This window comes from Mustela lutreola, chromosome 10 (genome assembly GCF_030435805.1).
Source record: "Mustela lutreola isolate mMusLut2 chromosome 10, mMusLut2.pri, whole genome shotgun sequence".
Classification (NCBI taxonomy): Eukaryota; Metazoa; Chordata; class Mammalia; order Carnivora; family Mustelidae; genus Mustela; species Mustela lutreola.
In genome coordinates, this window is record NC_081299.1 from 31,587,264 (window position 1) to 31,609,912 (window position 22,649).

General features: G+C 38.3%; 1 protein-coding gene across 6 annotated transcripts in view; it reads right to left on the minus strand.

Moving 5' to 3' along the window:
- Positions 1-22,649, minus strand: part of SCMH1 (Scm polycomb group protein homolog 1) — a 172,086-nt gene that overhangs the window by 129,951 nt on the left and 19,486 nt on the right. Inside the window, exons 2-3 of one of the 6 annotated variants that reach the window (XM_059137835.1) lie at positions 9,206-9,286; positions 1,060-1,189 (exon numbers count right to left, since the gene is read on the minus strand). In XM_059137835.1, coding sequence (XP_058993818.1) covers positions 1,060-1,072 — 13 coding nt within the window. In that variant the 5' untranslated portion in view covers positions 1,073-1,189; positions 9,206-9,286. Of the gene's footprint in view, positions 1-1,059; positions 1,190-7,342; positions 7,397-9,205; positions 9,287-22,649 lie in introns of those variants that run through there. The other 5 variants (XM_059137833.1, XM_059137836.1, XM_059137834.1 and 2 more) reach the window with 5 other exon arrangements.

Here is a 22,649-nt window from a genome sequence, read left to right on the forward strand (position 1 = left end):
TTCTTCTTTACCTTTTTCAATGTAGCTACTAGAAAATTTAGAATTACATATGTGACTTGCGTTCTATTTCTGTTGGACAGTGCCATGCTGGGCAACTGTAGTCCAATGTGGCTGGAGCGGAAGGCATGTTAGGAGGTATGCTAAGAAAAGTAAAATGTGGTCAATGTCAGTGACTGTACTTTTTTTACTATAATAGAGAAGGTAGAGAAGGTAGATCTACAATGAGCAAAAAGAAGCCAACGGGCAGAGAAGTAGAGGTGAGCGACAGAGGAGAAAATATACTAATGGCTTATGGGACCTTAGTTCTGAAGGCTCAATACACCCTTGCTTTTCACATGGCTTAGTTGTTCAACTTCTCTAGTAATTAAAAGAATCCTAATTATTTAGATGTAGGGATAGAAGAAAAGGCTTTAGAGAAACTCTTGTGATTTTAGTGGCGAGTAGAAGAGCAAATTTAACTTAATCTCAGGTAAGACAAATCATCCCATCTCAGAAAATCCCAAGCAAAGGATAAAAAAGGGATAAGACATAATAAACCAGAAACCTATGCCTAAAATAGAGATTTTTATATTTAAAGATTCTTGATAAGGTTCTTAGTTTCTTCTAAATTTTCTTTAGAATCTAAACTCTGAAACTTATAAGTTGTTTTTATTAAATCCAACTAATACTATTAAAACTATCACTATAAAAATAGCAAGAATACGTACCTTCATGAAATGGTTGTTAAGTTTTAATGACATTTAAATACTTAAATGCTAGACAAAGTGTCTAACATGGTGCCTAATGTAGAGAACAAATTCATTAAATAATAGTTTTCTTTATTTTCTTAATAATCTCATGTGTGGCTGAGCTGTTACAGGAATATCCTTAGGAATTTAAAAAGCAAAACTTCAATTCTTTCTATGACCTGAAAAATTGATGACAAAATAACAAAAGACATTGTGGCTAAAAGAAATAGATAATGAATGATATAATTAGTAGTGAGGAATTCCTTAGAATCAGTCCTTACTAAATCTCTTAATCCCTCTTAATTCCAGAATAGGGTAAAAAGATACTTACCACTAGGCTGCATAGTCAATGGACTTAAAACTGGTCAGGGAATTAAGAAGTTTTGGATTTATCCCTGGATCCACCAATACCTTACTCTGACCTCTGACAAGTCAGTTTCTCTGTATGTTAATTTCTCCATCTGTAAAATGGGGGTGGAAGGAAGGAGGACACTTATTACCCCTTAAAGTACTGAGACGTGTTAAAAACTGGCTACATTATTTAAAAAGTAGGACATTTAGATAAATCTTACTTGGTTATTAGAGTATCTCAGGGTCGGACAGTCCCTTATAGCAAGGACCACTGGTTTAATTTAACTAACCTAAGCCCCAGTATTCACAGAAGTCAAGAATACTACATTTGGTCCCATGCAAATACTGCATATAAACGTAATTTCCAACTAACCAGGTTAAGCCAAAAACTCAAAAGATACTAAAAATCCATTAACATGGTATTATGGACTGAATGTGCTTCCCCACAATTCCTATGTTAAAGTCCTAACTCCCAATGAGACTGTATTTGGAGATAGGACTTGCAAGGAGGTAACTAAGGTTAAATGAGGTCATAAGGGTGGGGCCCTAACCTGTTCTTATAAGATGAGAAAGAGACATCAGAGATCTCTCTTTCTCCTTCTCTCTCTCCTTCTCTCTCCACAGAGTAAAAGGCCAGGTGAGGACGTGGCTGAAAAAGTGCTTGTCTGTAAGCTGAGAAAAGGCCTGACCAGAAAAAAACCCTGCTAGCATCTTGAACTTGGACTTCCAGACTAGAAACTGTGAGAAAATTAATTTCTGTTGTTTAAGCTACCCAGCCCTAAGACACACACTTGTCATAGGACAAGTGAGGCTTTAGTCATTCTTCTAGGGCCTGCTTCATGTGACACTATTCAGTTTCCATGTTGCCCTAAAGAATCTTTACTCTTTATCATAGTCTGACTGGTAGTAAAATAAAGCAAAACAAAATAAAAACAAAACAAAACAAATACCAAATTGGAAGTTAAAATTCTATCCTGTTTTGAATGTCAAATGTATTTTCCCTTAAAGACTACCTTCTCTTAAAGAGTTTAGGCAGCTAACTTAATTGCACAGAGCCTCAGTTTTCTTATCAGTAAAATAGGGATGATAATCCCAACCCTACTTGCTTTATTAGGCTTTTGTGAAGAATAAATGAAAAAAAAAAAAAAAAAGGCCTTAAAAGCACATAATACAGTTAATAGGGATTAAGGAAAAACTTGCTGTTTGCTAGCTTTCTCAGAGGGAAAACTGAGATCCTGAAGTCATACAATGTATTTACAAAGAGGACACAGGATATTAGAGCCTCCTATTACTAGTTAGTCTCTAAGGATTCAAATACTTAGTTTTTTTGAATATTGACTCTAAGGAATATCTGCTAGATTTACTCTACTTTTCCTTTTCTCCCCCGGCTTCCTCGTACTGTGGACTGGAACTTTTAAAAAAAATTACCATAATGCAATCTTCTTGGGGGAAGTAGAACTGTATTTATTTATTCCAAAAGACTGTAATGACATTAAAAGGCTCTGGAGTAAGAAGAGTAACCTGAATCCTCAAAACGCACGTCTGGAGCCCTAAAACATTAAGAGGGAAATCTGTGGAACATCCTAAAAAATATAGCCTCTTTGATTTCTGAGAAAAGACTACAACATAACAGACCAGTAAAATAAAGCAGTGCTGTCCCATAGAACTTTCCTTGATGCCAGAAATGTTCTGTATCATCTAATGGGCAGCCACTAGCCACATGTGGCTCTTCCGCACTTCAAATGTGGCCAGTATGTCTGAACAGTTCCATTTTTGTTTGCATTTAATTTTTATTAAATTTAAATGAACATATGTGACTGGTGGTGACTGTAGTGGATAATACAAGATCTAGAGGATGTAAAGATTCTGGTATTTCTGGAAACCCTTGAGAGAAAAAAAATATGTAGCAGAAAATTTACAAGTCTATGGAAGTATCCTTTCAACACATGGTAAAACAATCATAGTAGGCCATCCCCTGAAGCAAGGAAAAGTAAAAGAAATTCTTCATATGTTAAGAAAAAAATTTAGTTATAAATTATCACTTATATAGTAACAATAATTATTATTAACATTATATAGCTATTATTTTTAAGTGTTTACTATGTACCAGATATTGTGCTAATTATTTCAATAAAACTATCTAAAACTATCTTAAGTCATCACCAGTATGATACCACTTAGTATGGTATCACTATTCCTTTTTACCTAATGAGGAAATAATACCCAGAGAGGTTGAGTAACAGTCTTAAAGGGTAAAGTCAATAGAAAAGCCAGTATCTGAAACTAAACTATGCTCTTAACTACACCGCCTCTCTTCAAAAAAAAAAAAAAAAAAAAAAAGACAAAAATACAAGAAAGAAATCTTACAAATGCTTCTAACATAAAATAGCCCAACTCAGATATTCTACCCACTTTACTAAGGTAAAAACTGAAGCACTGAGGCTTATTAGCTTGATCTGGACACCGAATTAATATTAAGCACAGTCTGGGATTTAATGAGGCAAAACTAGTTTAAATGGAGGATGTCCAAAGGTACCATGTTTTAAATATTCATAGAGCTTGGAAAACACAAAAGAAGTAATGCAGGCTTACATGCACATATCAATGAGAGGGGCGGGGGGAGGAGGAAGGGAAGAAGGGACAGAAGAGAAGGGATGTTTTTCTCAGAAGCTCTAAAATAGAAAAAAGACACATCAATTGTACTTCTGAAAACCCACTGAGACAGAACTCTTTCAATGTTAGATAGCAATTGTGATTTTAATAAACCATAACCCTATGCTGATAAGCACAGAGATCAAAAAGGAAAAGCTGGGAGGAACACCTGCCCCACTGTGGCCATGGAGGACAACCTACAGAGGAGGCAGGACAAGGGACTAGTCTGGAATGTACCACTGATTAGCCACTCTCTCTTATTAGCAACTATTCCTAGTGCCTTTTAGCTGATTCTCTGCCTCCAGCTCTCCTTCACTGACTTTTACTCTGTTCACAGAGAGGTGTGATGAGATGGTAATATTCCTCTGGGATGATCTGCCAGAAGAGGGGGAAGGGGAAGCAAGCTAGGCAATCCCCTTCTCGAAGACAGCAATAAATCCTGTCTTGTGCATGCAGCAGATGTGAACAAAGAAGATGGAACAGATCTCTCCTTGGCAATCATCCCTCCCCCACTCCCTCTGTAGCAATTATCCATCTCTGCACGTGCACACAGAGAGAAGAACCCCACAGAACATCAGTATTTCCTTTAACAAGCAAAGCAGCATGCAATGGCTAATGAAAATGCAGAAAGGCTATAACTCCCTTTGTCTTGCAGGCAGTCCTAGAAGACTTCAACTATGTATAATGTGTACCCTTTCCAGAGGCTTATAGAGGTGGGATCCAGAGCATAAGTGAGGCTAATGCTTTCTACAAATCTTCTGGCTCCTGTTTCCTGAACAAGGAAGATGTTTAGTGAACCAGTGTTATCACATCATACTTCCTGGCAGACTTACATGGATCTGATGTCATGAACTAAGTAAAGCACCATCATTCTTGTCACTATCCAGAGAAAAGGACCTAACAGTACTGGCTGATCTACTCTGCCAGTCAGAACACTTTGGAGGTGGAGTTTTATGTTCAAGTCTAGACCTTACACTCTGAATGAGATACAGGGACACAATGTATTCAAAGGAAAGCAATGAGGAGAGTTAAAGGTTCAAGAAACTATGGAGGCTTAACCAGGAGAAAAGACAACTCAGGAAACAGGAGAGTTGTTTGCAAATACCCAGCAAGTCCTCATGTAGAGGAGAGATGAGACTCACTGTACTTGTTCAATAGTATGCTGAGGGACAGAACTAGGGACTAGTCAGTGTAAGCTACAGGTAGACAGGCTTCAGCTCATTACTAGAAGAACCTTCTGGCAGTCAGAGGTATGCAACTATCAGATAAACTCTGAGAAGGAAAAGTATGAATCTGCCATCATGGAGGTATGGAAGCAAAGGTAAGATAAATTCTTGGTGGAAGTATTAAATCATGAGAAGGACGAGGGAAGTTGGACTAGGTAACCTTAAAAGGTTCCAAATATGATATCCTGCAATTTTATCAGGGTATGGACCTCCTGATTTCATCATTTCAACACTGCACAACTTTAGGTTTACAGCATGGATGGCATATATTTCTACAATACCAACTTTTCCTCTGAAGGCGTGCAGAAATGTGATGTGAGCAGAAGAAATAACAGCAGCAGCAACTTCTTCTTCTTTACCTTCTATTTCTGCAACTATTGTGAACTGGCACCATTAAAGGCACTTTACATACCTTCTCACTAATCTTTGAGAGGCAAGTTCCAACTAGGCTACCGTGAGACTGAGCCAGGAACACATCATATTTGGTTTTTACTTTCCTCATTTGTAAAATAAAGAGGCTGAACTTCATTCATGATCTGTAAGATCCCTTTTAAGTTCTATCACATTATGAGTCTATGGGAAGCAACATCAAGGTACCAGGCCAATTATTTCTTCCTTACCCATTACAACTTAAAACCAGGTGGGATAACCTGGGATAACTTCTTTCTTTGAAGTAATAAACAATGGGGTGCTTGGGTGGCTCAGTCATTAAGCAGCTGCCTTTGGCTCAGGTCATGATCCCAGGGTCCTGGGATAGTGCCCCATGTCGGGCTCCCTGCTCAGTGGGAAGCCTGCTTCTCCCTCTCCCACTCCCCCTGCTTGTGTTCCCTCTCCTGCTGTCAAATAAATTTAAAAAGAAAAGAAATAATGAACAATGTGTGATGCTTTTATTTTATGCACTAAATACAAAATTTAGTGTACGTGGAATTTTTAATAAAAAAATGAAGTCTATTTTGAGCACACCAAGATGGTTAAAGAAACCTTTATTAAAATAAGTTCAATGTTTTACTGCAAAGTAACCTGTTCTATAAATTTGAATTTTATACATTGGATTTTTCTCTTATACTATTTTGTTGTCCACTCAAGTCATCCATGCCAGTCAAATCAGCATCTTCTCCTTGGCGGTTGGTAATTGGGTCAGAAGTTATAACACAGAACTACAGGTTAAGAAGACACAGTAAAAGCCATTTAGTTCAATATCTCCTCTTTCCCTGCCTCCAATTCCATCAACCCCAAGCCAGAGTCTGAATCTTCTTTCTAGCATCCTACAGAGTCCCATCTTAGACCTCCACTGATGAAGATCCTGCACCTCCCTAGGAAGTTCTTTCCATTCTTGGCTGTGGGTCTAGGCCTTAGGAAAGTGATTCTCAATATTTTTTCCATCTCAATAACCACAAGGGAATCCCATCATACGTCCATTAGTAACAGTAGTTTCATCTACAATTGAACTTTTAAAAGAGGTATCTTTTTTTGTTTGTTTTTAAAGATTTTACTTATTTATTTGACAGACAGAGATCACAAGTAGGCAGAGAGGCAGGTAGAGAGAGGGAGACAGGGAAGCAGGCTCCCTGCTGAGCAGGGAGCCTGATGCAGGGCTCAATGTGGGGCTCGATCCCAGGACCCTGGGATCATGACCTGAGCCGAAGGTGGAGGCTTTACCCCACTGAGCCACCTAGGCGCACCTAAAAGAGATATCTTAAGACAGCAAGACACTTTCCCTTTTTATTCGGTATACATCTGTTGCCAAATTTTTCACAGTGCATATAAATAATTTAACACATACATACATTAAAAATAAAGTGGCCCAACGTGGTAAATGTTTATCACAGCAATGGCAGGGAGTTACATAGGAACAAGGTCCCTCAGGGAAACAACACGGAAAGGGAGAGAATGGCATGTGTTTGATGTGACACCTCCACTGACTCTAACATACTTCGGGGTGGGAGGGGTGGGTGCTGAATGTCACCTAGCTCCTTGAAAATCACTGCTCATCTCTACCTCAATTGAGTACGCCTGCTCTTTACCCATTTGGGGGCAGCTTTCATGTGCGCAGGGTAAGTTAGCTGCTTTCTGGTCTTATCAAGGTGAAACTCAATGACTATGTAAATGTCTCACTATAAAATGTATCTGCTTCTTATTCCCTCCCATTCCACCTAATCCATAGTATACTCTTCTGACTGGACACTCTGCCTTCCAACATTACACCTCTATGGTCTAGTTATTTTCTCTTTATGGTGATGGGTTAGCACACGTCCTAATAATTCAGTCTAATTATCTTAGTCCAAGCTCAAGGGTATTTTTACCAAATATCCCTAGATTTCTCTCTTCTATTATGAAGATCCTGCAGCAATACTGCCAGGGTTCGGATCTGGTTCTATCACTTACTAGTTGTGTAACCTTGGCCAAGTAACTTAAGCCTCTTTGCCTTGGTTTTCTCATCTGCAAAATAAAGACAATAACAGCAATTAGCTGAGGTGCTAGGAGAATAAATAGGATACACAGGAAGCACTTAGACCAGTACCTGGCCATTGTAGACAATCAATGTTAATGTGCATTGTTGATTCCTTCTTCTCTGTCATCATCATCCTCATGCCCTGCTATTAATTAGGAAACTGTCTTACTACACACCCAAAGCGTTTACTGGTAATTTCTATTGAATTTTTATGTTCCCTCTTTATCAATCTGAAACATTCTTTACACTCCAACATAGCTCCCTCTGACAAACCTGTTTGAAGTGAAACTTACTCACTTAGCATACCCACTACTACAGCCTGTTTTCATTACGTTGTGATACACACTCATGCTTCACCAATTCACATTCCTTTTTTTTTTCATACCTCTATTCAAAACCCATCTCCTAAAACACGGTTTGGAAAACCTCTGTAAAAAGCCAGAGAGTAAATAATTTCAGTTTTATGGGACATACAGTTTCTGTTGCAACACTGCAGCATGAAAGAAGCCATAAATTACACATTAACAATAAACATGACTTTGTTCCAAAACACCTTTATTTACAAAACAGGCAGCCAACAGGATCTGACCCACCAGCCACAGTTTGTTAATCCCTGATATAGAGGAATTCTTCCCTAAATTCTGCTTGGGTATGACCATCCCTCTGTTCTACTTCAAGCATGCACCATATTTATTTACAAGCTTCTAAGTATTTGTATGTGGTCAGTCTCCTACTAAGATTGGTGTACACATCCTTTAAGGAGAGCTAGTCTTGAATTCTTTAAATGAATGTATCTAAGCCTAGGAGTAATGTGGGGCAGTAAGGACACAAAGACAAAGTCCTAGCCTGTGCTCACAAAGAACTCATAGATTAGTACGACAGACAGCAATTCAAATACAAAATCATAACATAATGTGACTTTTGCTCTCACAGAGATTTCCTATACAAAGTGCTCTAGGAAAACAGAAAGGAATGATTAACTATACTTGGGGAAGTGAGGAAAGCTTCACAGAGATGAAATTGAGCTAGGACTGTCAGAAGAAAGATAAATAGACATTTTAGGCAAAGGGAATATAATATAAAGGTGCTCAGACATGAAAATGGACAGCATATTTGGACAACAGCCAGCAGTTTATTATAGATAGGAAAGCACAGGGTAAGCTATAGAGATAAAGGGAGATGAGAACAGAAAAGTAGGTAGGCTGCGAATAAAGAGCCTCATTTGCCACACCAAGACAATGGTATATTACATATTGAGGCACTTGGTATCATCTCAAAGATTATGTTCAATATGAAGATCTGACATTAATATTTTATATCCATAAAGGGATTTTAACATTTTTAACAGACTTTTACATAATTTCCAATGTTCATATAGCTGCCATATTTAATACTTACATGCCTTCTAAATTCTGATACTGATCATCAACTTGTGATACAGTGAGAAGAAAAAGATTTAAAGGCAAAAGATCTAGAATTAAATTGCACAGCATATAGTACATGATTTTGAGTAAGTCTCTTAACCCCTCATTGCTGCCATAAAACAGGAATAGCAACTGTACCTACTCTACAAGATTACTGTAAAAATGAGGTAAGACAATTATGTGAAGAGTACTTCGCAAACTATAAAGAGCTGTATAAACGACACTAAAGTTTTGTTAAAATTGCAGGGTTAAGTTGGCATGAGACGATGAAATTCTTTTATTCATTCTAATCGCTTTTTCTGACACAGATTCATATACAACCTAATAGAAGAAAATTCTCTATTTCTATTACATATAAATACAGGTTCTGACCTTTTCGAGGATCCGATTTTTGCATGGTACCATCAGCTATATCAAATAAGAAAGCGTTCCTCCTTAGCAAGACGGAGAAATCTGGAAGCAAAAGACAGAAAAAATTAGAAACATGAACTACTGTATATCAAATAAGACATGCAGTGAAATTAGGTTTTTATCAGAGGCAGCAAACAGTCTGGACACCCAAAATAGTTCCCAAAGGCAGCAATTTAGGTGTAAGTTTTCAGTTTCCAGGATCCTTCCCTCAGTTTTGTGGGCTCAGAACACTGATTCTGTTAAAAACAGAATATATTCTTGAGGGTCGTTCTACAGATCATTAAACAATGATGGATAAATAAGAATGTTAACTTATTAATTTATTTTGAGAAATATAACAGTCACATGATGTAAAACATTATATGCTGAAAACTACAAAATAATGCTAAAAGAAATTTAAGAAGACAAAAATGGAAAAGACATTTTGTGTTCATGAATTGGAAGACTAACACTGTTAAGGGGACAATACTACCCAAAGAGATTTACAGACTCAATGCAATCCCTCTCAAAATCCCAACGATGTCTTTTGCAGAAATATAAAAAGTCATCTTAAAATTCATATGGAATTTCAAAGGACCCCAAATAGCTTAGACAATCTTGAAAATCAAGTCTAAAGTTGGAAGATTCACACTTCCTGATTTCACAACTTACTACAAAGCTAGAGTAATCAGAGCAGTGTTGTACTGGTGTAACGACAGACACACACCCCAATGGAACAGAACTGAGGGCCCAGAAATAAACCCTACATTATACAGTCAGATGATTTGTGGGAAAGGTGCCAAGACCATTCATGGGAAAAGGATATTCTTTTCAACAAGTAATGTTGGGAAAACAACACTGTAAATGTACTTAATGCCTTTAAGTGGTTAAAATGGTAAATTTTACATTATATTTATTTTACTACCAGAAAGAAAGAAAGAAAAGAACAGGTAACAGGTGGGTCTGCATCACAGTCCCATTCAACTATCTCACAAGAGAAATAGACAAAGCTTCACAGGGATTTAAAAGAAACTAAGTTCGGGAGTTACAACATTGACTTATCTGAGTAATCCTAGATGAAACCAGCTATCAATTTTCTTTACGACGTCCCATTCTGCAGGCTTCCAAGCTATCCTCTGATAAATACATCCTTTCTTTGGATAACATTATTATCTATATAAAGCATGTGGTAGAGATGGGCTTTGAGTCTGAATACCAATTCTGTCACTAGCTTTGTAAACTTAGACAAGTTACTAAATGTCTCTGAGCCACAGTTCCTGTATATTTTTTTTTTTTTTAAGATTTTATTTATTTGTCAGAGAGCGAGCACAAGCAGGGGGAGCGGCAGGCAGAGGGAGAAGCAGGCCCCTTTTTGAGCAAGGAGCCTGATGTGGGACTTGATCCCAGACCCTGGGATCATGACCTGAGCCAAAGGCAGATGTTTAACTGACTGAGCCACCCAGGCTCCCCAGTTTCTGCATCTTTAATGTGGGAATAATAGTGTCTACTCCAAAGGGTTTGTGAGCGTTGAATAGCATTATCTATTTTAATGAATAGATACAAGTAAGTATGTGATAGGTAGGGAGTTCTCCTCCCACCTTCTTAGCTTTTTTTCACAGTACTAATCCCTAACAACTTCGGTCAGGTCCTCTCCACTTCACTGGCATTCACACAATCACCACCACAGCTCTCTGTAGATTAAAGGCCTTCCTAGTATCTCTGTCAGAAACCTTCTCTTTCAAAGTCCATGTCCAAGTCTTCTCTCCAAAACCAACAACATCCAAAAGACCAAAAGCAAATGTAGAAAAATTCATTTTCTGCCTATATCACAAATCTCTCCTATAGGAAATCTATCCTCCCCGAGGACAGACAATGTCATAGGCTTATTTTATATCCCACACATTACCCACACATTATTATTAAAAATAAATGAGTTTTTTTTTTTAATTGGCTTTTCAACAGGTCTAAGATTTTTATAACAGGACCTTGCATAAATTTCCAAGTACCTAAGTTCTGCTTTTATACTTGTAGTACAAAGCAATAAGGTAAAAACAATACCTACGGTTCTCTTTCAGTGATGAGAACCAAAGCAAAATATATGAGGTGTCACAGAGTGCGACCATGACTATTTCAAAGCCTATTATACTAAAACTGGCGTGTATTAAAAGTGCCAAAAATAAGAGAATAGGTCCAATGTTCCACCATTAAAAAACTCAATAATGAAGCTGATCTGAAATCAGGCAAAATTTAAAAATCCACTTAATCACCACTTAAAAAGCAAAACATCAAATCAAGTAATCGTCAGAGATTAACACCAAATCAGAATTCGTATTGCTGATTTATTCCTAAATCAGTGGTAAGACATTGAATTTTACCTTATCTGACTGATCTGAACTCCTTCAGCTACACCAATTGGGATTACCACCATATATATTTATTAAACATTTATTAAAAGACTGGAACCAGGAGACACAGAACCGTAACAGAAAAAAGGAAACTGAGAGGTTACAAAGAAAAGAGGCTAGGATCCTTTTGTTAAATAGACTTTCACGCTGTTATTTGGAACCATGATAGGGGAAGGAAATCAACTATGTGCTAGTTTCTGTGCTATACACTTTAAAAATGACTATGTGATAAAGTATAACATACTGAAAAGTGCACAAATCCTAAGTACAAAGCTCAATGAGCTTTTACAATGTGTCTCTAAACCAAGAAAGACATTGTTACCAGCACCCAAAGAAGTACTCCTTTGTGTCCTCTCCCAGTCACCACTCCACCCACGAGTAAACACTGTCTTGACTTCTGTCATTGTAGAACAGTTTTGCTTGTTTGGAACTTCATATAAACAAAATTTAACACATGCGCTCTTTCAGGTCTTTTTCCCTCCACTCAAAATTTTGTTTGTGGGGTTCATCCATGTTGCCCCTAGCCCACTTCTACCTTCATTACTTGATTTAAAGAACCCAACAATTCTAGTATTGCAACAGGTGCCAGGATCAGGCTCCCCCTGACCAACATCGCTTGCAGTTTTAGTGGCACAGGGGTGCAGAGACAAGCGGGGACCTCGGGCGACCACTGACACGGTGGCTGGGAGTGCGCACCGCCTGTGGGAGGTTGCAGTGCTCAGTGGAGATTGCAGAGGGGGAGTCTGTGTGTTCTGATTTCAAGCTTTACTCTCATTTAGTTTAGTTTTTTTTTTTTTTTAAAAAGCTGAGATTCTGACATTAACTGAGAGAGATTAATTAAGGCATTCGAGGTCACACAGCTACTAAATAGAAAGGCTAAAATTAAAGACTGTTTAATTTGAAAGTCCATGCTCTTTCTGGTTCCATTATGCTTGCTTACTGTATTTTAAAACAACAAAAAAATTAATCCCTTTCCTGGTTTATGTGTAGAGGCTTGGCAAACAGTCAAGGACCATGCAAATTAAGAAAGTATTGTTAGCAGAGGAGTTACCTAGTGCAATGGCTTTTAAAACTTTTATGACTGTGACCCACAGACTTAACGCCAGACATTTATATACAGTGATATGCACTCCTGAAAACCTTGCACTTTGTAAAAATTATGCACTAAAAATGGTCTTGGGGGAAAAACAGAGTTAGAAATAGACTAAAAAGCTTATGGAACTTTATATCTTTATACACACACACACACCATAAGGATCTGGGTCATTAAGAAAGGGTTAAATTAGGTTCAACAAACTAAATTAAAAAGAAGGGCAGCACAATTCATTTTAGAGTAATTTCCAACTAAAACGATTCTTAAAAATAAAGATTTAATATATAATCGAACAAACCTGTAGTTACCAGAACATTAAGCTTCTAAGAGTGACTTATTTCCTCCAGGGTTTCCTGGAGTGAAGATTTGAATGCATGTCACCATCTGCAGACAGGAACCACTTAATAAAAGCTTTTCATGGTGACAGAATTAAAATCTGAGGTCAGCCTCATATGGCTTTGGGGACCAGTAAGACTATTAACCCATTTACCACCTTTTATCTGTTCAGACTGCCCAAGCAGACCTTTGAAAAATGTCTATGCTACCAGGTACCAGAGATCTCAAGATCAACTTAGAACCAAGTTAGTAAAATTAGAATCTAGTAAGATGGAATCCTGTATAGAAAACTATCTCCTCAGACATAGAGCCCTGAGAGTAGATTAAATCCTCACCTGCTTAAGTTACTAAGACAGGTACATAAAGTAATTTGGGCTCATCGACAGAGTGGCATCTAGAAACCATTCTATAAATCCCCCCAAGTCTTGGGTTCTTAGCCTAAAAGTGAGTTATGACTCCCTGGCATTATCCAGGGTCCTGCATGAATCTTAACAGAATTACAAACTTGGGGCAATTACGGTTTCCTTATAAGAAGAAACTGAAATGCAACTTAGGCCTAAACTTGGGCTAGTTCATTCCAGGTCACCGAAGAGTCATTTCCTCAGGGCTTCAAATTCTTCTCCAGTAAACTAGGAGGTGAGAACTCTATAGCACATTTCCAGGCAGGTCCCATGTTTACTAGAAACAAGCTGCATGCCTGTTTCCTCATCATACACCTCCACAAGTGTCTGATTTTATGGCTTCATGGAAAGTCCTACTGTTATTGAAATATGGGAACTTTATCAAGTGATATCAGTTGTCTTCTTGCAAGCTACTCAGGCAATTGCCCTGACACCTATTTCTGGTTGGGAGTCTTTGAGACTACCTCCTTCTTCTCTGCATCAGGCAGGCCAGAGACGACCAAGAGGCTTCCAGTGAAATGTGTCCTGTGTGAGTCTGAAACAGTAAGCAATCTCAGGAAAGGGCTCTCTTCTCCAGAAGATGCCTGAGAAGGCATGGGTAATATCTGAGATGTGGTATTAAGCTTAGGCATATTATAGATTTTTTTTCATGTCATAAATTTTTAAAAATTATTTGAGTATGATGAAGAATATAAACATTCCAAACAGCAAAGGCAGAAGAGTGGTACCATTTGCTAAGTCATTCCATATTTACTAGGAACCTTCTTTATGCTAACAAATCAGAAAACCTTTTCTACAGAATCAGAGAGCCAGCAGGAACCAAGAGGCATGAGAAGAAAAAAATTTATGTTTCACTTCAGAGAGAAGTTTCTGCTTGCTTAGCTTTTTGAGTGGTTTTTTTTGTTGTTGTTGTTATTTTTTTAAATCCTGGAAATTTAGTTTTGGGGACATAAGATGCTTTTCTCAACTTCCTCATCTTTTGACCCAGCAATTCATTCCTTAATTAAGATCTACTTTAATTTTTCTTCATTCTAAGTCTCTGGGGTTCACTGGGCCAGGATTTGTGGTGGATTTTATTTCAGAGAACAATCTTATATGGTGATACTAGTTCAGAGAACCCCAGAAATTTATTTCATCAAAATCACTGACAGGTGTAAAGCCTACACAACACTCTAATACAGGGCAGTGATTTGTTACTTTTTTTTCCCATTCTGACACATCTGAAAAATACAAAATGCTATCAGTGACAGCAGGCTCATTAAACACACTGGTTTTCCAGAACAGGGTAGGACGGCGGACTTATTTGATGGGGAGAGAAGCTCCATGGGATGAAGGTGTTTTGGAATCTCCAAGGGTATTGGTGTTATTAGGAAAAGCACCTCCCTCAGTCCACATGCTTCTTCTACCACCCTCCCCTCTGACAGAGTCTAGAGCAGTGTCACCTAAAAGAAACATAATTCAAGGGGAGCCTGGGTGGTTCAGGTGGCTAAGAGTCGAACTCTTGATTTTGGCTCAGGTCATAATGTCAGGGTTGTGAGATCAAGCCCCACACTGGGCTCCACACTCATTGTGGAGCCTGTTTAAGATTCTCTTTCTCCTTGGGGTGCCTGGGTGGCTCAGTGGGTTAGGCCTCTGCCTTTGGCTCAGGTCATAGTCTCAGGGTCCTGGGATCGAGCCCTGCATCGGGCTCTCTGCTCCGCAAGGAGCCTGCTTCCATCTCTCTCTCTGCCTTACTCTCTGCCTACTTGTGATCTCTTTCTCTGTCAAATAAACAAATAAAATCTTAAAAAAAAAAAAAAAAAGATTCTCTTTCTTCCTCTCCCTCTCCCCACCACACTCCCTCACTCTCTCTCTCAAGAAAAAAAAAATTACATGTAATTAAGATTAATTAAAATTTACAGTTCAGTATTTCAGTTCACTAACCACATGGCTATATGTTAGACCATCCATTATCTAGAGGAAATAAATTAGAAACTTAAATATTCAGTACTTAATGTGTTCTAACCACTTTACTTGCATTAAGTTGTTCAATTCTCACAGCCCAGTAAGGCAGGTACTATTATTTTATTTAGTATTTTATTAATTTATTTATTGAGAGAAAGCACGTGAGCAGGAGGTAGGGGGAGAGGGAGAGAGAGAATCTCAAACAGGCTCTGCACTCAGCTCATGCTGGGTTTGATCCCACGACCCTGAGATCATGACCTGAGCCAAAATCAAGAGTCAGTTGCTTAACCAACTGAGCCACCCAGGCACCCCAGGTGGGTACTATTATTATATCTATATGAAGATATAGAAAAAATCCATACAGGGAGCTGTCTTAGAATTTGCCCAAAATTATACAGTTAGCAAATGGTGGAACTGGGATTCAGAGCAAGGTAAATTGGCTGATCTCTTGCCTCTGAGGTTTGGGGTTTTTTTCCATGAAAACTAGACTAGTATGCCCTAGGAGTAAACACAATCTTCTGCCTCTGGTTAGAGGCTTCCAGCACCGGGTGATTTTCTCCGTCATATGGCCCTATCCTGGTTATTTGTTAAGTTAGATAATGTCCCTCCCCTCCTTAAAATCTTCCAAAGGCTCCCATAGCTCTTACAATTAAATCCAAGTCCTTTATCACCCTTACCCACTCATCCTCCATGATCTGACCCCTCCTCTCCTACATCCCTCGTCATTCCCACGCTCCAGCCATGCTTCCTCTTTTCCTCCAGATGCCCGCCAAATTCCTCACTACCTGAGGCCCTGCACTGCCTAGAATGTTCCACCCCATATTCACATGGCTCACTTCTTATCATTTGGGTCCCAGCTTAAATATCCCCTCCCCAGAGCACCCTTTCCTGACCACTCTATCTAAAGTAGTCACCCAGACGCCCTCTATGATACTGCTCTGAGTTCTGCCCAACAGTTAGCATCATGTACAGTCATCCTTGGAATGGTGCCTGTATGGAAGAGGCATTCAGTAAGTATTTTTGAATGAAATGAATGAGTCCTAATCATTAAGGGGGAAAAAAAGGCATATAATTTTAAAATTACATAAGCAGAACATGGTGACTACTTTCTGAATTTAAAAAATATGTGGGTGATTTGTAAGTAGAGCTTACAGGTGATTTATGAGAGTTTAAGACAAATTTTTCAAAATGGAACAAAACAAGCTGGGTCCTTCAGTACTATAAGTCAGTCTCAAATCTGACAGGATCATTACAAACAGGTAATGAGAGGCTGAAAGGAGTTGAGAGACACAATTGTGAATACAACTGAGCTTTTCAAAGACTTTTCTGAATACAGTCCTCATAGCTCATTAAGGAAATCCATCTAACACTTGGCAGCACTGAAAAATAGGTAAAAGTACCATCAGAGCATCAGAAACTTTGAGGAGTTTTTGTCATGTATCATCTAAATACAGCTGCATAATGGAGAAAATCAATCAATGCTGAAAGCCTATAATCAACACAGGTAAAGGGTATTTCCTGGCAGGGCACGCTAAATAGACCAACTGTCCTGCGAAAAAGCCCACACTTTGAAACAAAATGTGGGAGTTTGATGGGAAGTGCTGAGATACCCGAACTCTGTAGACCTGCGCAGGCACCCCACTCCATGCAAAGAAGCTTCTAGAGGCACTAAATGCACACTATTTTAAAGATACTTTCAAAGGGAAAGAGACAACAAGGAGGACTTGAAAGACACTGAGAAAAAGATTAACAAAAGGCACTCTCTAGAATTCTCTAGAAAATGCCATGGGATGATGTAAGGTTGGAAACGATAATGTAGGAGCACAAATAGTACAGAGAGATTCAGATAACGAATAACTCACTAAATAAAATTCTTCATAGCGGCAAAACAATATACATAAGAAAACTGTAATGTAATTAAAAATATCTGAAATGTACTTGCACTCCTGGCTTCCAAATTAGTTAAAATACCTCGTTTAAAAAATCTCCTTCAGAAAAGTCATAAAGAATCACCAGAGAAACGTCAATATAGCCAGGTGGATGGAGGGACAGATAAATAGATATGTGACATTTACAAGTAATGGCAAAATTTAGGTGGTGGACATGAGGCTTTTCATTGCAAAACCTTTCTGATTTTGTTGTATGTTTGAAATTTTTCATCAGTAAAAATAAACTTGAAAATATCCCAAAGAAACTGCTGTCTCAAAGCTTAACAGCAGGCAGTAGTGAAAAGATGGGTAACAAAATGGAAGGAATGAACGTTTTTTTAGCACTCTTACATATAATGACCATTCGTCACAACAAACCTGAGAGGTACATGACATTATCTCCATTACACACACTACACACTACACACACACACACACACACACACACACACACACACACACAACACCCGAGGCTCAAAGAGTACTTTAACAAAGTTATTTGGATTATCTGTGAATATCAAAATATACACATATGCTTAAAAACCTACCTAAAATCATAATCGAACCCTTATCATTTATTTTCCACAGGTTTCCAAGAAAGTGACCTTTGCTTGAAGAAGCACTTTACAAATAGTGAGAACACATAAAATGTACTTTATAAAGCAATACTTCTTAAAATGTATTATATAAAATATAAATGACTTCTAGTTTCAAAATCCTTTTAAATGTTCAATGCTAACTGACTCATATTATCTTCTTTGTATTAAAATCATTTGTAAATATCTTTTGGAGTCCTTTTAATTCTGTAATTTCCTCGAAATTAGGATCCATATCTGATTCATTTCTACATTCTTTGTAATAGCATCTTGTATTAGATACAAGTAGTTAGTGAATGTTTACCTATGGAGAGGAAGTCAACATGATCTTCATAATAGATATACAAAGTAGCTAGGATACCTGTTCACATATTAAATACTTGAAGAAACAGAGGCAGAGTAAACTCTGATGCTATTTCTTTGTGAAAAAGCTCACTTGTTGAATTAGGGCTTCAGTCTTTTCCTATTGCACCACTGACTCAAAAAGGACATTAAGCCTGATGCTCTAGCTCAGAGTCTGGCAGAGTATCCAAAGGAAAAAGCTTTAGTTATGTTATTTTTTTTTAATGCTTGAGAAATCCTGAAAGATGGATCCTAATGTAAGAGGTTTATAAACCTCTTGATTTCTTTCTATTAGGAGAGTGATAGAAAATGAAAATGCTTCTTGAAAATCGCAAGCTTTGTTACAGGTTACATAATACTCAACAAAACCAGAAGCTGATATATAACAGCTAACATTCATACTTACCTCTTCTCACCAATTCCATGTATACACGTTATTTTGTATGATTTTCTGTAATACTCAGTGAGAGATTTCTATTATTCTTATTTCACCAATGAGGAACTTTCAGAGCTGGGAGACTTAGTAGGAAGTTGAACTGGGATTTAAAACAACCTCAGTCACGCTCTTTGCAGTATCCTATGTTATTATTTGCTTGAACGCAACTAGTCAATGGCCTTCTAAATGGTTTCTCTCTACTTCACTCTATCATGTGTATGGCAACTAGAATAATCCTTCTAAAATAAAAATTCCATCATGTTGCTTCTCTGCTTAAAATCCTTTAATGGGGGCGCCTAGGTGGCTCAGTTGGTTAAGCCTCTGCCTTAGCTCAGGTCATGATCTCAGGATCGAGCCCCGCATCGGGCTCTCTGCTCTGCAAGCAAGAAGCCTGCTTCTCCATCTCTCTCTGCCTGCCTCTCTGCCTACTGATCTCCCTCTGTCAAAAAAAATAAATAAAATCTTAAAAAAAAAAAATCCTTTAATGGATCCATGTAGCCTGTGGTATGAAATCTACCAAAGTCCTTGGCATTGCATATATCACCCCTCAAAGCCAAAATTCTTTGAGATTTGGCCCCTGACTACTTCTCTAGCCTCATCTACCCATCTTCTTTTCTTTAGCCTCTTTCCTTAACTTATTCTAAATGAGCTGTACTCCCTCAACTCATCTGTAAGTTCCTCTTCCCATAATGCACTCAACTTGTCAACTTAACTCATCCTTCAAAATTTAACTCAGAAATCAATGAATTTCCTCTTCCTTAGCCCTCTTAGCTCTTTTCCCTAGATAATCATTTCCTATTCTATTCTATGTTTATATCTGGTTCATACTTACAGCATTTCAATACTGTATTACAATTATTTGTTTGCATACCTCTCCTGCTTGTTTGACAGCAAAGCCCTAAAGGAGGTCTTGGTCATCTTTACTTCTTTACCCTTCCCTAGGGTCTAATACAGTGCCTGAAAGTAGCAGACACCAGATACATATAAGTTTCTTGAGCTGAATTCAAATAAACTTACTTAGAAAGTTTAAAAATGTTAAAACAGGATTTGGATTTTCCAAAATATAAATGTTTCAAAGGGAAAAAAGAGCCTGAAACTCTTTAATAGAATTGTGTATAACAATGGCAATTGCCCTGAAGGTCCCTGTTAGCACTCTGTGCCCCAGCTGGGCCTCCAGAAGGTTCATTACTTTCATATTATCACTGTGGCAATTTATTAATGAGCTCAACACTAGCAAGACAAATTGAAATGACAGCCCTGGAAACTAACATCTCTTATTTATCACTGGAGCTAGTATCTCAGTAGCAGTGCCATGGATAAGCTTTCTTTAATGCAAAACAATTACAGAGTATCTTCTAAGAAACCTACAAACACTGTGATTGGTACTAAGGGGAATCCAAAAAAAGTATCGGTCCTTATTACCATAGGCAAAAAATGTTTCAGAAAAATAACTCAAAACTGAAAAATACAGATGCCCATTAGAGTGATGGTAAAGGACTCATTATGCAATTCATCACTTTAAAGGGTCAATTACCTATCCAAGGATGAACTGAAACACCACTGGGGTTCCTCTTTCTCCACGTTGATGGAGGCAGTATGCATGAGAGCCAAAAACTGGTACTAGGCATTCTGGCAGAAGGAAGGTCTGCAAAACTAAAGCTACCACTCCTCCAAAAGTCTGAAGGCTTCTTGGTATCGCAGCATTCCTACCAATGATTTAAAGTTGCTCTCCTGAGGCAAAACAAAGGCAAATCTTAAGCCATTAACACATAAAAGTAAACTTTAAGTGCAACTAGACATAAATAAGGTTTAAAAAGGAGAGGGAAATAGCAAGAAATCCTGTGGATACAGGCAGATACTACTCACTCACTGTCTTTCACTAATGACTATGATACTGCCAAGTAACACCCCTGTTTTGGCTTCTTAACCTGCTACAACAGAGTACCACCAACTGGATGTAATAAAGGAAATTTACCCTCTCACAGTTCTAGAGGCTAGATGTCTGAAATCAGGGTTTTGGCAGTGTCAATGCTCTCTCTAAACCTTGAAGGGGAAGATACCTTCCTGCCTCTTTCAGTTTCTGGTAGCCTTAGGAAACCAATAGATTTTGGTACTGATGGGAGTGGGGTGCTGCTCTAACAAACAGTTAAAAATGGGGAAGTATCTTTGGAATTGGATAATGGGTAGAGGCTTAATCTAAAAAACCTAGATTGCCCTGAAGAGATGTTTGATATAAATAGGAACCTTAAAGATGTTTCTGGTGAGGTATTAGAAGGAAACAATGAATACATTATTAGACACTGGAGAAAAAGCAATTCTTGTCATAAAGTGGCAGAAAACTTATCTGAATTGTGCTTGGTCATTGGGTGAACTTCGATATTTAACTGAAAAAATTTCCAAACAAAGTGTTGAAGTCTGGTCTAGTTTCTCCATGGTGCTTACAGTAAAATATTAGCTGAGATAAACTGAGGAATGAACTGTTAAGCAAGAAGGAATCAGCACTTGATGATTTGGAAAATTCGCTGCCTAACCAGACTATATACTCTGGAAATAGGGCCAAGGGTGTGGCTGGACAATCGTTTGCCTGTGACTCATGGATACAGTCAACCATCTCAGAAGCTAGGAATAGAGATATGGTTATCCAGAAAGATTTGGAGCCTCTTGTCAGAAGGTCTGGATCCCCAAGAATGACATGAAAGACTGATGAGGTTTTTGAGAATTTTATACCAACAGGAGTGCTGTTGGTCTGGACTGAAGGGAACAAAGATGTAATAAAAGGAAGGAAGGGCAAAGCCACACATGTAAAGGCCTGGGCCAATGGGTCCCTCTAGGTGTAAAAGGGTGGAGGTGTCCTATCAGACCAGAGCATCAAGTCACAGAGAATTCTCTCAGGCCTTGAGATCTTGTGAATTTGCTTTAGACTGGTGACCTTTTTATTCCCTCCATTTTCTCTTTGTAATGGAAATGTCTTTCCTATGCCTGTCCTACCTTGTACCTTGGAAGCAGATAACTTGTGTTCTAGGTTTCACAGGCCCACAGATGGAGAGTTTTGAACCAGGATGGACCATACCACAGACTCACCCAAACTTGATTTCGAAAATGATATCTGAGACTTTTTGAGCTGATCATATTTAGGTGAGATTCTGGACTTAAGAGTTAATGCTAGAAATGGGTTAGGATGTTGGGGGAATGTTGGAAGGGGATAAATGTATTCTGCACAATGGAAGTTCATAAATTTTGGGGGGCCAGAGGTGGATTGTTACGTGTTGAATTCACTATTCATCAAGTTATGGGTTGTGTTCACCAAAATTACATACTCCTGATACCTCTGAATGTGACTTTATTTGGAAAATGGTCTTTGTAGACATAGTCAAGCTAAATGAGGTCACAGGGTGAGCCTTCATCCAATCTGTCTGGTGTCCTGAGAAGAAGAGGAAAACATGTGAAGATAAACACAAACAGGGAGAACACCACAAGATGACAGGCAGAGACTGGAGTGATGCAGCTGCAGGCCAAGGAATGTCAAGGACTGACAGCCACCGCAAGCTTGGAAGAGATTCTACTCAGTCCCAGACAGAGCATGGCCCAGCTGACACCTTGATTTGAGAGTTCTGCCCTCCACACTGTGAGAGAATAAATTTCCATTGTTCTCAACCACGCATGTGTGGTACTTTGTTACAGCAGTCCTAGGAAACTAAAATACTCCTTAATACTACTATATATTCAAGAATTACTAAGTACCAGGTACTGTGTTAAGTGCCTTACACCTTGTGGGGAAAAGAAATAAAATAACTTTCCATTACACTTGTTCTAAACACTATACTAAATTTTCTCCCATGTATCATCTGTTGTATAATAATCTGCCTGACTTTGTCCCAGGTTCCTGGCAGAGATGCTTCCAAAATCCTTGGAATTTTCCAAGTGACAGGAATATCTTTGTTATTC